Source organism: Palaemon carinicauda, chromosome 39, assembly GCF_036898095.1.
Source record: "Palaemon carinicauda isolate YSFRI2023 chromosome 39, ASM3689809v2, whole genome shotgun sequence".
Classification (NCBI taxonomy): Eukaryota; Metazoa; Arthropoda; class Malacostraca; order Decapoda; family Palaemonidae; genus Palaemon; species Palaemon carinicauda.
The window spans coordinates 12796303-12813228 of NC_090763.1; the positions used below are offsets into that span (position 1 = coordinate 12796303).

General features: G+C 42.5%; 1 protein-coding gene across 3 annotated transcripts in view; it reads right to left on the bottom strand.

Annotated features, from left to right (window-relative positions):
- Positions 1-4329: 4329 nt before the first annotated feature.
- LOC137631012 (uncharacterized oxidoreductase YjmC-like) overlaps positions 4330-16926 on the bottom strand; it is a 155502-nt gene continuing 142905 nt past the window's right edge. For all 3 annotated transcript variants that reach the window (XM_068362558.1, XM_068362557.1, XM_068362559.1), the window contains one exon: positions 4330-4474. In XM_068362558.1, the coding sequence (XP_068218659.1) occupies positions 4427-4474 (48 nt within the window). In that variant the 3' untranslated portion in view covers positions 4330-4426. The remainder of the gene's footprint in view (positions 4475-16926) is intronic.

The window sequence follows — 16926 nt, forward strand, 5'->3', positions numbered from 1 at the left end:
TAACGTTGCCTTCTGGTCTGCTGCTTATGCACCAGTGAAACCCTCACTGAGATAACCTAGCTTTTCTCGGACATGGTTCCTGTAGATGAGAAAGTGCTGTTCTCCCTCCTTCTGATATTCCCTTGAGGACTCTGTCATTTGGAGAGGAGCCTTAAGCTGCTTAGCCTCCTATGGACTTTAATTAAAGTCCAGGGATGGTAAATGGTTCCGCTTCAGTCGCTAATCCCGTCTGTTGCCACACCTGCTCCCATAGACCCTAATGGGCTTTGTTGCAAGACATGCAGTCCAAGCTTAGTCCTTGTTAGAGGATTTTTTACGGAGAAGAACCTTCTAGCCAACAACCTTCCTACCGGTTGGTTGTACGCCCTGTTGACGCTGAGGTATCCTACTCACGTCCGCTAGTTGAGATGGTTCCTCCACCGGTGCGACCCAGTGTGGGTTGCCAGTCGCACGTTGACGTTAAGCAACTCTCGGAGGTGGTTGTGGACGTTCAGTGTGTCACTAGGAAGACGTTCAACAACCAGCAGAGGTGACTTGTTGTGACGCAGTGCGGCAACCTCAGCAACCCGGTAGGGGGTTGTCTGCACAACCCAGACAGTCTAGACAGTTTCGGGTTGTCGCTGTACTTCCTCGCGTCCCCATGGTTGACAGTTCACAGACTGTGCAGCAGTACCATGATCTTGTGTCCGGCTCCGTCACGCATCCACCAGTGCGACCGGATTCAGCGAGTCAGACGTTGCCCACTCCGTTGCCGTTCCTCATCAGTTTCGGATGAGGAACTCTCTGATGGGGACATGGCTGAACAAGACGATCATCCCCCAGCCATGCTATCCATCCAGAAGATGCTGAAGAAGGAACACGGCCCTGTCAGGCTGTGGATGAGTCTGGTTAGGACACTGTCATCCGTGGTTCAATTGGTGTCTCTTGGAAGACTACACCTCCGTCCTCTTTGGTATCATCTAGCTCTTCACTGGAAAAGGACAAGACGCTAGAAGCGGTCTCGATCCGGGTTTCCGGAAAGATAGTCTGGTCTGACTTGATGAAAGGACTTTATCAACCTTTGAAAGGGTCTTCCCCTGACTGTTCAGACTCCCAACCACGTTCTCTTCTCAGACGCATCGGACGTAGGCTGGGGTGCGTCCTTAGGCGGTAGGGAATGCTCGGGATTATGGAACTCGAGTCAAAGGACAATGCATTTCAACTGCAAGAAGCTTCTGGCAGTACGTCTGACCTGGAAAAGCTTCAGGTCTCTCCTTCAAGGCAAAGTGGTGGAGGTGAACACGGTCAACTCCGTGCTTTGATGTACATCTCCTAGCAAGGAGGGACCTACTCTCTGACATGGTACGAGTTCGCAAGTGACCTCCTTTCCTGTTCAACAGGTCTAGACTTTTCACTAGTAACGAGTTTCATCCAAGGCAACTTGAATGTCTTAGCAGATTGTCTCAGTAGGAAGGGACAATAATTCCAACACATTGGACCCTCCACAAGGATGTATGCAAGAGACTTTGGGTCACCTGGGGCCAGCCAACCATAGATCTCTTCGCAATCTCGATGTCCAAGAGGCTCTCAATACTTTGCTCACCTATCCCGGACCCAGCAGTAGTTCTTATAGATGCCTTTCACTAGATTGGTCTCGTCTAGATCTATATGCATTCCCTCCGTTCTAGATTGTCAACAAGGTACTGCAGAAGTTCGCCTCTCACGAAGGGACAAAGTTGACTCTAGTTGCTTCCCTCTGGCCCGCGAGAGAATAACTTACCGAGGTACTTCGATGGCTAGTAGACGTTCCCAGAACACTTCCCCTAAGGGTGGACCTGCTACGTCTGCCACGCGTAAAGAAGGTACTCCAAGGCCTCCACGCTCTTCGTCTGACTGCCTTCAGAATATCGAAAGACTCTCGAGAACTAGAGGTTTTTCGAAGGAGGCAACCAGAGCGATTGCTAGAGCAAGGAGAACATCCACCCTTAGAGTCTACCAATCGAAGTGGGAAATCTTCCGAAACTGGTGCAAGTCAGTATCCATATCCTCGACCAGTACCTCTGTAGCTCAAATAGCTGACTTCCTCTTATATCTGAGGAAAGAGCGATCTCTTTCAGCTCCCACTATCAAGGGTTACAGAAGCATGTTGGCATCAGTCTTCCGCCACAGAGGCTTAGATCTTTCCAACAATAAGATCTACAGGACCTCCTTAAGTCTTTTGAGACCACGAAGGAGCGTCGTTTGGTTACACCTTGTTGGAATTTAGACGTGGTTCTAAGATTCCTTATGTCAGACAGGTTCGAACCACTTCAATCAGCCTCCCTGAAAGATCTCACCTTTAAGACTCTTTGCCTGATAGGCTTAACCACAGCTAAAAGAGTCAGTGAGATTCATGCCTTCAGCAAGAACATCGGATTCTCATCCGAAACGGCTACATGTTCTACATCTTGGTTTTCTAGCCAAACACGAGCTGCCTTCTCGGCCTTGACCAATATCGTTCGATATTCCAAACTTATCGTATGGTTGGAAATGAACTAGAAAGAGTATTATGTCCTGTAAGAGCTCTTAAGTTCTATTTTAAATCCTTTACGAGGCCCGTCTGAAGCTTTATGGTGTTCAGTTAAGAATCCATCTTTGCCTATGTCAGAGAATTCTTTTTCCTATTTTATCAGACTGTTAATACGAGAAGCTCATTCCCTTCTGAATGAGGAAGACCAAGCTTGGCTGAAGGTAAGGACACACGAAGTTAGAGCTGTCACAACTTCCGTGGCCTTTAAACTAATAGATCTCTGCAAAATATATTCGACGCAACCTATTGGAAAAGCAAATCAGTGTTCGCGTCTTTTATCTTAAGAATGTCCAGTCTCTTTACGAGAACTGCTACACTCTGGGACCATTCGTAGCAACGAGTGCAGTAGTGGTGGGGGCTCCACCACTACAATTCCCTAATTCCAGAACCTTTTTAATCTTTCTCTTGAAATATTTTTGGGTTGTCCGGAAGGCTAAGAAGCCTTTCGCATCCTACTTGATTTGGCGGGTGGTCAAAATCATTTCTTGAGAAGCGCCTAGATTAGAGGTTTTGATGAGGACCTTTAGTATGGGTTGCAACCCTTCATACTTCAGCTCCTAGGAGTCGCTCAGCATCCTTTGAGGATCGCGAGGCTCAGTAAGGAAGACGTACTTAAAAAGGCAGAGTAATTGTTCAAGTCGTCTTCCTTACCAGGTACTTATTTATTTTATGCTTGTTATTTTGAATAACTGCTAAAATGAAATACGGAATACTTAGCTCATAATGTCAACTTGTAATGCTGGTCTCTACCCACCCCCCTGGGTGTGAATCAGCTATATGATCATCGGGTAAGTTTGATATTGAAAAATGTTATTTTCCTTAGTAAAATAAATTTTTGAATATACTTACCCGATGATCATAAATTAAAGGACCCACCCTTCCTCCCCAATAGAGAACCAGTGGGACAGAGGAGAAAATTGGTTCTATGTTGACATCGAGTACTTGAGTACCTACTTGACAGATGGCGCTGTTGATGTACACCCCCACCTGTATAGCGATCGCTGGCGTATTCCGCCCGTAGATTTTTTCTGTCGGGCAGCAGGGATGCAGCTATATGATCATCGGGTAAGTATATTCAAAAATTTATTTTACTAAGGAAAATGACATTTTAAAATTGTATTCTAGCAATGCAAATCTTATTTAGGCCTTTGAATTACATTTCCTGCCCCAAGCAATGCTATCAGTTCCAAAACAAAGGTCAGGAGTGGCATTTAGCCGTACCACCTATTGGTAGTTAACTTGCTTGTTAATTTTTGGCTATCTTAGCTTGCTCCATATCGAAGGACTCTGATTTGCAGATCTAGGAAAAATACAAATTATGTTTAAAATTTTTATATTCATGACTGGGGTACTGCAGGAGATCACAATAAAAATTGTCCAAAGCCGAAAAATGCTGGTAGTCAAAAAATACATTAAATATGTAATTAACATTGATGACAAGCTAACTGAGAGGAGTTCAAATGGAATAATTTAATGTCTAGCCCCATCAATAGAAGAGCTGACAATAAAAGTTTAAGATTAAGCTTGTATAACATCAACCCAGTTCCATGATCTGTCTGAAGTCATACCATATGTTTTTATAGGAATGTACTGTAGCCTATTATAATTATCCAAGAAAAAGTGCTGCTATTGGAAACTATTCCTTTATACCTGCATCATTTCCATTGCAAGCAGAAACAATACTACAGTAATTTAAGTGGCAACCAGGTACATTACTGAAAATGATATTTTAAGAAAATGAATGGTAGGAAATATAGTTATTTGTAATAATACTAAAGGTATAAATTGTCCTGCCATTTAATTCTAGTTTGAATCATTTGTACTTGCAATCAAATTCATGTGAAGCTTCTTGGTGTTGGTTGGCACATTATCAACTATTCATACTGACTGCAGTGGCTTCACGCCCAAGTATTTTGCCAGTTTCCACTGTAAAAAGAAATTTTTTCATATTTAAAAATATATCAAATAATCTACATGTTCTGGACATCCCAGGGTAAACTATTGTAAAATATACAATCTTTCTGTACAGACAATTACGAGTAAAAGTTGCAATTGCAAATAATTAACTGAAAAATTTGAGCACCTTTAAGAATATATACCAGAAAAATTAGTATTTTTAAGAATATACCAGAATAAAAGAATTTTCTTTTCTTTTCATGCAGTGCTGTATTGTCTAGTTTAGGGTTAAAATTAAAAAATAAACATTTTTAAAAGTAATTTAAATTCCTCCAAACCACTATGAAAACCTTTCAATATGATTATAGTTTAGAAAAATTAAAACTTTGCTGTTAAAATTTATAACAATGCTTAAATGTTCCTGCTGGGTGCCGGTTAAGCCCCGACCACAAGACAGTACATAGAGCATCCAATTCACCCTCAACCTCAGGACTTGCAGGGCAGTTGAGGTGGAAAGTGTAACTTATAGTTAGGAAAAATACAAATTACTTTTCAAATTTTTAATTTGTTCCTACACAAATAAAAACCTTTGTCTTTTAATAGGAGACTTATCCTTAGACAGGAGTCAGTTCCTAAAACCAACTGGCTGCTTTGTATCCTGGGATGTCTAGGCACTTGAGACCTGTTAAAGGTTATAAGCTAAGTTAATGTAAATCTTTTACAGTTTGATCAAGGAAGAAATCATATCCATGTAAGGGTATGGTGTCTGATTTGCATGGGCCTCATAAGGAGGATATAATCGGACAGGTAATGGCTAGTAAAAGTCATCTAGCACTTCCAGACTGCAGCCTTCAAGACATGCCAGCGATAGATTTTTCCTAAAGACTAGTGTTGACCAAATCTCTCTGACTTTGTTAGTGCCCATTTTGGTGGGTTCCTCTGGATCCTTTTATGCTGATGGATATGCTCGCTTGATGGTTTCTCTAGGAGATTTTCTTTTTCAACCTGCTAGAGCTAAGATTTAGATTCTGGTGCAGCAGTCTGTAGGGCCCGGTCTTATTCAGGAAGTGACATGCTATATTTCCCTCACAGGACAGAAAAGCAAACCGTCTGGAACACTGGTTGCATCCTTTAGGGAGGAGAAGGAGAAGAACCTGACCTGGAGTCAAAATGTTTCACCAAGGCAAGGAGCAAGATTTGTGAATATCTGATTCTTATCAAACAACTGCTTCAAAGGTTCATATGGGCCCCTCTTGGGGACCCGAAAAATTGCGTGATGTCCTTCGCTGGCGGTGCGAGTTCCCCGAGAGGACAAGACTGCTCAAAGCTCTCATTAGCATGGACAGTTCCCGTGGAAAGGAAAGGTCTATGCCTTTCAGTCTAAAGAACCGGCCTGCAGCTGAGGGATAGCCTTTCACCACTGAGCTTCTCCCAATGAAGGTAGACAAGGACATTGACTATTAATTGCGCAGTGGCTCAGACTGCATTAGTATCCCTTCTACGACACCAAAAATGCTATAGGCCCGTGGGATCTAACAGGGAAAATAGCCCAGTGAGGAAAGGAAATAAGGAAATTACAAGTAATGCTAAAATAAAATATTTTAAGAACAGCAACATCCAAAAAAAATTTCCACAAACTATGAAAACTCCAAAAAAACCAAGAGGAGAAATAAGATAGTGTGCCTGAGTGTACCCTCAAGCAAGAGAACTATCCCAGAATAGTGAAAGACCATGATACAGAGGCTATGGAACTATCCAAGACCAAAGAACAAAGGTTTGATTTTGGAGTGTCCTAGAAGAGCTGCTTACCATAGCTAAAGTCTCTTCTACTCTTACCAAGAGGGGAACAATTATATTGCAGTAGTTAACCCCTTAAGCGAAGAAGAGATGTTTGGTAATCTCGGTGTCGTCAAGCGTATGAGGACAGAGGAGAATATGTAAAGAATAGGCCAGACTATCGGGTGTATGTGAAGGCAAAAGGAAAATGAGCTGTAACCAGAGAGAAGGATAGAATTCAGTACTGTCTGGCCGATCAAAGGTCCCAATAATACTCTAGCAATAGTATCTTAACGGGTGGCTGGTGTCATGGCCAACCAACTAGTTGGGTGTGTGTGTGCGACTAGCGATGTGGCCTGTCTTTATTGTAGGAACTCGATATCGCATAAAGAGTTCTAAACATACCCAACACCACACCTCAGAGAGGTATTTGGGATGCAACAAAGTATTATATCTATACTCAAGATGCACAAGGGAAATGAGTCTTACCTGGAGAGAGGTGAGGTCAGCTATGCTGAGGACTTGTGGTGCTATTTTCACTGGGGGGGGGGAGGAGGAGGTGAAAGGAAGAAGGTGCTAGTCATTCTACTCATTCACCCCAGACTAACCTGGGTAACCTCAGGCCTCAACCCTCTGCTACTTGTCCAGCAAAGAGCTTGAAATGTTTAGACCACTTGTGCAGCCATCACAGGACCAATGGAGAATGTATTCATGTTCCTGTAGGTTACGTCTTGCAGGTGGTGAAGGTAATCTGACGTTTCCACATGCCCGCTTGCAATACCTGCGCCACAGAGTAGTTCTTTTTGAAGGCCAGAGACATTGCAATGCCTCTTGATGTCATGAGCTCTGGGTCGTTTGGATGGAGGAGGATCCGTATCAAGGGCAAAACTGATTGCTTTCCAAATCCAGGAGGAAATAGTATTCCTGGTGAGCCTCCTCTCGATCTTCCCCATGCTAACAAACAGAGCTGAAACACTGGGGGCGAAGCTGCTGCTGTTCTTTTTAGGTAAGACTTCAGACCCCTAACTGGGCAAAGTACAGTACCAGTTGCTCTCGATCTTCGGTTACAGAACGAAGACTCTCTATCCGGAACTGGCCAAACCTAGAGTCCAGCACAGCACACCCAGATTTTGAGTCTTAGCAATGAACTCAAGGACGTAGCTAAGGATTACTTCTCTACATCTAGAGTGTGAGACATTAGAAGATAGACCATGTAGTTTGCCGACTCTCGGGCAAGGCCAGAGCGAGTAGGGACATAGTCTTCCATGATCTGTTCCCTCTTAACGAGAGAATGCCTTGATGAAGTCATTGGGCTTCAGCACGGCATATCATTCCCGTGCTGAAGGCTTGTGACGGGCAAGAGGGCTCTCGAACTGGGGAATTTCTTTTCCTCAGTTTGACTCTAAATTTCTCTCATTCTTTTTCTATTACCTCTTATTGCTTATTCCTCCTTCATAATTATCAGCTGTCTCCAAACTTGCTGTCAAAACTCTCTTACCCATTTCACTGTCCAGGATTTTTAGAGGGGACATTGTATCCATGATCGGTTTTTATTTCAAAATCAATTGTGGGAGCTGTGGTGGTCTTGCCAACTGCCCGAAAATGTTTGGACACCTAGGAGTGTCAGTATTCCCATACTGGCACGCGGAACTATCTCGTAGGAAATTTGGCCTTCGGATTCCAGGGGTTGGCGATTTTATAGAGATAGGACTCTCGGCATTCTGTCCGGTTTGCCTGCCACTATGATTAGAGTGGGGATGATTGTATTCTTGAAATGCTCTCAGTCCCATCAAGCGGGTTTGGCATACACTTGAGCCACTCTAATCATAGTGGTACCATCCCTTTGTGGTAGGGTAGGGAGTGGACATTTGGTAAGCAGCTTTCACAGGTGTCATTGGTGGAGAAATTAATTCCAGGAAAGGCTAACGGTGTCTTCTTTGGAATTTCAGACAGTCTTAATTTTTTCTCTCCCTTAAACTTTATTTTTTTCCATTGTTTTTTTTTCATTGTTATTATGACCCCTTCCCTCCCCCTGAAAAAATAATTAATGAGTAAACTTAATATTCCCCGTACCCCTGGATCAAATGGCGAACCCCAGACACCGTTGACGACTTCTGCTTGTTTAAATAGGGAAAGCTCTGTTGACAACCTCGGCAATAAAAAGGATCCCTCCAACAATACTTCTCTGACCAGTGTTGTTAAAGACAATTTATCGGCACTGGTGGAAAATGATGCTTGTAATAACCGTAATACTTTACTCTCTGGTTCTGGCTCATTACCAGATCCAACAAAAAATCTGAAAATTCTCCACTTAAAAAACATACCAATTGGTTGTAGCTATGACATAATTCATGAAGCCTTCTGTAGATTTGGGGCAATCAAAGAAATTTTAAAGGAGCTTAATGGTAGTAAAAGCTTTTGGGAAGCTTGGGTATCATTTTCAAGTTTTGAGATTGCTTTAGAAGCAAATAAAAATTTAGAGAGCATAAAAATTGACAATTGTTTGATTTCTGGGGCTCTATGTGATAGAGCACCAAGACACCTAGAGGTATATAAACCAGAAGAATGGATGGAAAAAGAAATAGAGCATAGACTTCCAGAAGTAAGAACCCCCAAGTCCCCAACATGGATAATTGCAACTGGGAAGATAGATAATTATAACTATTATAAGATTAGTAAATTTATACAAAAAAAAGTTGGTTTAATTAAAAGTAAGGATATTAGTAGATACGGTAAGCAATCTGTTTTGATTAATGTAAAATCAGATACTCAAGCTCACATGCTTTGTGGCATGAAGATTGCAGAAATTGATCCTATTAAGGATATTAAACCACAGATGAGCTTCAGCTATGGTAAAGGGGTAGTTTTTGATAAAGATCTATATGAATTCTCAGAACCAGAAATTCTGGACATGTGCCCTGCTAATGTTTGGAAAGTAAGTAAGATCCCTCAAACAAGCATGGTAGTTTTAACATTTGAAACCCCTGTTATACCAGATCATATAATTATTGAGAATGAAAGAGTACGTGTTCGAGAATATAAACCTAGGCCTTTACAATGCTTCAATTGTTTCAAGTACGGTCACCCTTCCCGGTACTGCAATAATACGAAGATCTGTATTAACTGTTCTTTGTTAGAACATGGCCAATGCAACAGAGATACAACCTGTGCAAACTGTAAAGATCATCATAAATCAAATGATAAAAGATGTAGAGAATACAAGAAAGAAGCTGCAATCTTGAAAGCAAATGCTGAACATATAAGTGTAGGTTATGCAAAGCATTTACTCAATCGGCAACTTAATTTTGCTCACGCGGTTAAGATGCCAACAAAAGATTATAATCCACTACCCCTTACTACCACAGGGGGACCAGTGGCAGCACCTGGCCCGTCAGGTGCATCTCCCTTAGTGGTAGTAGCCCAGCCATCTGGGTCAAGTGCTCAGCCTATAAAAGCCAGAGCACAAACCTCCAAAGAGGTCAATATGGTTTCCAACACACCAAAAGTGTTGTCACCGATAGGAGCATCTCCCCTAGAGGTAGTAGCCCAGCCTTCTGGGTTAAGTGCTCGAACTGTTGAAGTTCTAGCACAATCCTCCAAGGAAGCCAATGTGGCTTCCACCACCTTAAATGTATTGTCTCAGGCAGAATCTCTACCTGATTTGATGGAGATTGGAAAACAAGATCTTCCAAAGAGGAAAAGGTCCCCATAATCCTCACCTTCATCTAAGTCAGGTAAGTGCCCTACTGCTCATGATCCTAAGGTTGACTCTTATAAAGATCCTAGAAAGAAAGCAAAGAAGAGTGGTGGCCTAGTAAAGCCTTCCATCTCCAGGCCTTACATGGCTTCATCTGAAAAGTCCCAAAAGACAAATGAGACAAAGAAAAATAATAACAAAAGATAATGTCTATCATCCAGTGGAATTGCAGAGGTCTAAGTACTAGCATTGAGCAAATAAAAACTTTAACCAGGGACTCAGACACGAAGGTAATTTGCCTACAGGAAACCAAGATCAGTGACAAACCATTTAATCCTGGACTCAATTATCATTTTTGTAGATCCCCTCCTTTGCAAGCTGCAAGAGCTCAAGGTGGTACAGGTTTTATTATTCACAAATCTGTAAAATTTGAAACAATCCCACTCAATACACCACTACAGGCATGTGCAGTTAGAACTCATATCGGGAAAAAAATTACTTTATGCTCGCTATATATTGAACCATCCTTAGAACTTTTCCTCTTAGATCATGCTGGTAATCCAAGAAGGCTTAGACTTTCTGACCTCCAAGACTTGATCAATCAGCTTCCTGCCCCTTTTATTTTAATGGGTGATTTTAATGCAAAGCATACTTTATGGGGTGGAAATGTGTGCGATAGATGGGGTAATCTTGTTGAAGAATTAATCGACAACAATGATGTAATACTAATGAATGATGGTTCTCCAACTAGGTATGATGTATTCCACAACTCTACATCAGCCATTGATTTGTCAATCTGTTCCTCATCCATTCGATTGGACTACCTTTGGTCAGTAAATGAACACCTACAGGGCAGTGACCATTGGCCAATTATGTTAAATTATGTCCATAATCTTCCTTCTCAGTGTCCACCAAAATGGAAGATAGATGAGGCAGACTGAGCAGCTTATGAAAACTGTTCACACACTGATAAAGAATATGATGAATTTACATCTCCAGTGCATGCCTATCAACATCTTGAAAAAATTATTGATGATAATGCTAGCAAGTTTAAAACCTAAAACATGCGGTTTACCTCATCGCTCTGTAGTTCCTTGGTGGAGTAAAGAATGTGCCAACGCAAGAAAAGTGACCCGAACTTGCTTCAGAAGATACTTGAGGACAAACTATTTAGCAGATAGAATAGCATATCTCAGAGCCTGTGCCAAACAAAAAAGAATTTTTAAAAAAGCAAAGAGAGCATCTTGGAAGAAATATATATCTAATATTAATACCAAAACTCCTTCAAAGGAAATATGGGACAAGATTAGAAAACTTCAAGGTAAATTCGTCCCTAAGCCTCTACCAATATTAAGGGAAAATAATAGATATATATCTGACCCCAAAGATGTAGCAGAGGTTCTTGCTAAGCACTTTGCTCATGTATCAAGTGCTGACAACTATTCCCCAGCATTTCAACAAATTAGAGCATCAACATCTGTTGTTCCTCCTGCTTCTTCAAATACTGAAGCTTTTAACCTGCCTTTTAGTATGGAGGAGATGCAAAATGCTATCTCCAGCTCTTCTTTAACTGCCCCAGGTGAGGATGGCATCCGGTATGAAATATCACATCTTCCAGTGGATACCAAGGAATCTTTATTAGAAACCTTTAATGGTCTATGGGCTTCCCATACATCTCCTGATTCCTGGCATACTTCAATTGTAATTCCAGGCCACAAGTCTGGTAAAGACCCAGAACTGTCATCTAGTTATAGGCCCATATCCTTGACCAGTTGCAAATGCAAACTATTTGAGAGAATGATCAACAACAGACTTGTGTGGTATCTAGAATCAAAAAATCTTTTATCTAACAGACAGTTTGGTTTTAGGAAGAACCGAAGTACTCTAGACCCTTTGCTGATGTTATCAAGGGAAATTTCAAATGCTTTTTCTAACCAAAACCAGGTGGTGGGTGTCTTTTTTGACCTCGAAAAGGCATATGACACCACCTGGAGGGGTGGTATTTTAAAGCAATTGGCCTCGTGGGGTATAGAAGGACATATGTTCGCTTTTATTGAAGAATTTTTATCAAACCGCTCAATTTAAGTGAGAGTAGGGTCAGAACTATCTTCATCCTACATGCAAGAAGAAGGTGTCCCCCAAGGCAGCGTGTTGAGTGTGACCTTGTTTGCTGTTGCTATTAATAGTCTCATTAGTCACATACCTCCTGGCATACAAGGATCACTATTTGTCGATGACTTTGCAATTTATTGTAGTGGATCATCTGCACTACAAGCATGCCAAAATCTTCAAATTGCAATAAATGCTGCTTCCGCATGGGCAAATTCTCGTGGATTCATGTTTTCTCAGAAGACCAAAGCCATTCGCTTTACTCGTACTCGTAAAAGGGAAGAGATCCTCACCCTTTTCTTAAATGATTGTATTTTGCCATATGAGGATAGTGTCAAGTTTCTTGGAGTCATTTTCGACAAGAAAATGACATTTAGTCCCCATATAAATGACCTATCTATCAGGGTTAAGAAGTCACTGAACATTCTGAAAGTGATATCGCATTTTGATTGGGGTGCTGATAGAACAACTCTGCTTAGAATTTATACATCTTTGTGTCTGAGCAAGTTAGACTATGCATGCCAAATATATGGGTCAGCTACAAAGACTTTACTTGGAAAACTTGATATTGTTCACAATGCTGGGCTTCACATCTGCACAGGTGCTTACAGAACATCTCCCATTGACAGTCTCTATGTTGATTCTGGCATACCTCCCCTTTCCATTCGCAGAGAGGAGTTGAGTTTGAGGTTTTTAGCTAGGTCCCTTGCTGTGAGAAACAATCCTAACTGTAAATATGTTAGGGCGCCTTTAGATCGGGCTCCTAACAGATCTAGAGTGCCTAAGCCTTTGGAAGTACAGCTGAAAAATGATGCTAGAGAAGTAGGCTTGTTAACAGCACAGATAGCAGAGGTAGGATTTCCCAAGTCTCCTCCTTGGTGTAATCGACCTGTTAAAGTATGTTTTACGGCAGGAGGGAAAAATACCTTACCTAGTAGGGTAATGAAAAGTGAGTTTTTAAATCATGCTGCTCAACATCATGGGAAACATGTTTTTACAGATGGCTCCAAATCGGCTGCAGGAGTTGGAAGTGCAGCTGTGGTGGGGGATATTGTTATTAGAAGGAAACTCCCATCCTCTTGTTCAATTTTTACTGCTGAGCTGTACGCAATAATTCTCGCAGTCCAACATATTTTTAAAATTTGCAACCAAAATAGTTTTTATACAATTTTTACGGATTCCAATAGTGTTTTACTCTCATTAAAACAAATTATGCCAGGCCATCATCTAGTACAAGAGGTGCAGGACTGGTTAGTACTTCTGCAGTCTAGGAAGAGTATCAGTGTTCACTTCTGTTGGGTCCCTGCCCATGTTGGGGTGGATGGGAATGAACAAGTAGATAAGGCAGCAAAGGAAGCGTCAGGGCTAAGTAATCCATCCCCCTTGAGTATTCCTTACAAAGATCTTAAAAGTGAGATTCATCTTTACTGTAAAAATAAGTGGCAAGCTCGATGGTCTGAACTGACCACCAATACAAAATTGAAACAAATCCACCCATTGGTGGATAAATGGTCATCTTGTAATTCTACAAGTAGAAGGGATACCATTATTTTAACTAGGCTACGTATTGGCCATACACATGCAACGCACAATTATTTAATGAAGAGTGGGGAAGGGAGACAGGCCCCTCTTTGTAATACCTGTCAAGTGACAATGGATGTTAAACATATTTTAGTCGATTGTCCTGTTTTTAATCTTCAGAGGAGGACACATTTACTCCAGGACAAACCTTTAAGAGATATACTGGGGGAAAACTGTAATACCCTGAACTTGAGAAAATTTATACAAAGTATTGGGTTATATTACGAGCTATAATTGATTTTATTAATTTATTTATTTATTTTACCCTTTTAATCCCTATTTATTTCACATCTAGATTTTATTGTATGAAAGTGTTACGATTTGTATTAAAGGTTAAAATGATACTAAATGGTGTGAGTGTACAGATATGATTGAATGATTTTCATTATATAGCGCTGAATGGCCTTTGATGCCCCAGTGCTTGACTTAATGCCTAAATCCTATATTCAATTCAATTCAATTCCATGATCTGTTGCCTGGCGTAATGGTTCGTAGGGGAGGACCCTTCAAGGACTGAAGGAATCAAACCACGTTCTAGGGAGGAGGTCTAAGATACGACTGGGGGCAAGTAATCTCATGACTTCGTATGAGTAAGGAAAGTTCCAACAAAGAGGAAATATCAACTCCTTTCAGTTTAAAGGCCAGACCCGAGGCCGAGCGGTAACCTTTGATTGTCAAAACCGAGAGAAGCATATCTTCCCGAAGGTATACTAGGAACTCTATCGTTGGAACAGTAACATCGAGGGGAGAGATACCCCTTTCACGACGCAAACCACAGAAAACTGACCACTTCGCCTGGTAGACACGTTGTAGAGCATCTAAGGTGTCCAGCCATCCTTTTCGCAAAGCCTCTCTATGTGATAAGGTGCTGGACAGTCTACAGGCATGAAGTCAAAGCAAAGTTACGGATTTGTGGTAGATTTTGGAATGTGGTTGTTTTAGTAGGTCATGTCGTGGAGGGCGTTTTCTTGGAATCTCCATGAGGAGTTGCAGAAGGTCTGGAAACCATTCTGCATGATGCCATAGTGGAGCTATGAGAGTCATTTGTAAGTTCTCGCTTACTAGGACCTGGTTGAGGACTTAATCTCATCAGACGAAACTGGGGGAAGGCAAACACGTCCAGCTTCACCCACCGATTTTGGAATGCATCTTGCCAAAGAGCTTGAGAATCTGGGACTGGGGAGCAGTACAATGGGAGCCTAAAGCTCAAGGGCCGTTGCAAACAGATCCGCAGTCGGGGAACCCCACAAAGTTAGGACTTTGTTGGCTACTAGATGATTCAAAGACCACTCGGAGCCCACTGACTCGCTATGCTCAGACTGTCCGCTAGCACATTTGACTACTAGATGATTCAGAGCCCACCGAGTTGCTATGCTCAGACTGTCCGCTAGCACATTCCATTTGACAGGAATGATGCGAGCCGATAGGGTCACCGAGTTGTCTTCTGCCCATCTGAGAACCTCTATTGCTAGACGGCACAACGGCTGTGAAAAGGTACCGCCTTGTTTTTAGGTAAGCAACTACTGTGGTATTTTCGCTTATTAATACAGTACCATGGAGTGCCCTGCCAGGAACTGGTGGAACTGCTGGAGGGCAAGGAAGGCTGCCCTCATCTCCAAGAGATTTATATGCCGATACCTTTTGGATTCGGACCATTGGCCGGAGATGATGTGGTGCAACATGTGGGCCCCGCACCCTTCTTTTGACTCGTCTGAAAAGAGCATTGCTTATAAGCGTTTGGGGCTCATAATTGGGCATAGGGGCTGTGCTGATGCAGCTATGTTTGGAGTGAAGTCGGCGAGTTGATTGACAGTGTAAGGAAATCACGTATAGGAACAAGAAAATCGAACCCTTTGCAGAGGTTTAGGCATGCTACTCACCATCTGAGGTCTGTCCGTTCCTGTTGTCCTATGTGGACGAGACAACCCATGAAGTCAGTGGACTAATTCTATTGGGATTTTAGATGCCACTGGATGGATCTCATCCTGAGGAAACTGTTGGGAACTAGACGGACCAGAGATGAGAGGTGACCGAGAAGGCTTGGCCAGCTCTGTGGTGGGAGCTCTTCTCGCCTGAGGAAGGGCTGTGCCACCTTCCTCAGCCTCTGAAACCTTTCATCTAATGAAAACATTGCGTCTTAAGGTGTCTAACTACATGCCCAGATATATCAGACTGAGAAGGAGCTAGATGAGACTTCTCAAGGTTTACCATGATCCCCAGATCTTGGGAAAACCTTAAAATCTTATCTCAGTGCCGAAGAAGGGTCGCCTCCGTGTCTGCCAGAATCAGTCAGCCAACCAGGTAACTTAGGAGACGGATGCCAATTCTGTGGGCCCAAGAAGATACGAGAGTGAACACTTTTGTGAACACTAAGTGCTGTGAAAGATCAAAACACAGCACCTTGAAATGGTAAAGATTCTGGTCTAGCATTGAATCTTAAATACTTCCTGGAAGATGGATGGATTGGAATCTGGAAGTATGCGTACTTCAAGTCTTAGAGTGCACATGAAGTCCTGAGGTCTTATTGCTTGTCTCATCGTGTCGGCTGTCTCCATCCTAAAGGGGGTTTGTTCGACAAACCTGTTCAGAGCAGAGAGGTCGATGACTGGTCTCCAGCTCCAGACGCCTTTCTTACAAGAAAGAGTTGACTGCAGAAGCCTGGGGACCCGTCGAGGACCTTTTGGAGAGCACCTCTCTCTAACATGGTTTGGACTTCTGTCCAAAGGTCCTAACTCCTGTGCTGATCCCTCGAAAGGACTGCTTGAACACCTTAGGACCCTGCTGTTTTGGGTATCTAGCCCTCTTCGTCAGCGGTTTAGCTTCTGGTTTGCGCTGTGGTTGAGGTGGGTAAGGCCTAAAAGTTACGGCTTTCTGAATAGGAGTCTTAATTGGACATCCTTCACTTCTCAGCCACCCGCTTGACGTCCTCAGGGTTGAAAAGGGAACTCCCCTCGAAAGGAGACTTCACTGTCTCGCGGTAGGTGGAAGCCCACAAGACTAGAGACTAATGTGATTCTCTCCTGACATGAAGTTTGCCCTGGGAAGGGAAACCTCCTGCAACCAAAAGGGGAGATAGAATTTCGTCCGAGGATGAAGAGATCACCAAAGCAGGGTGAGAAGAGTCTCGCGAGGAAATACTTATGTAACATTGCTAAGTCATGTGACGCTGCCACGTCCCGTCATGTAGCTCTGTTAAACGACGCTGCAAAAGATACTGTAATGGTTGCACCCTCAGAGGAGCTATGTTGATTAGCGACAGTTTTGAAAGGGTGAGTGACAGAAGGAAATTGCGAGTAAATGTGGGAAAGAGTAAGGTTAT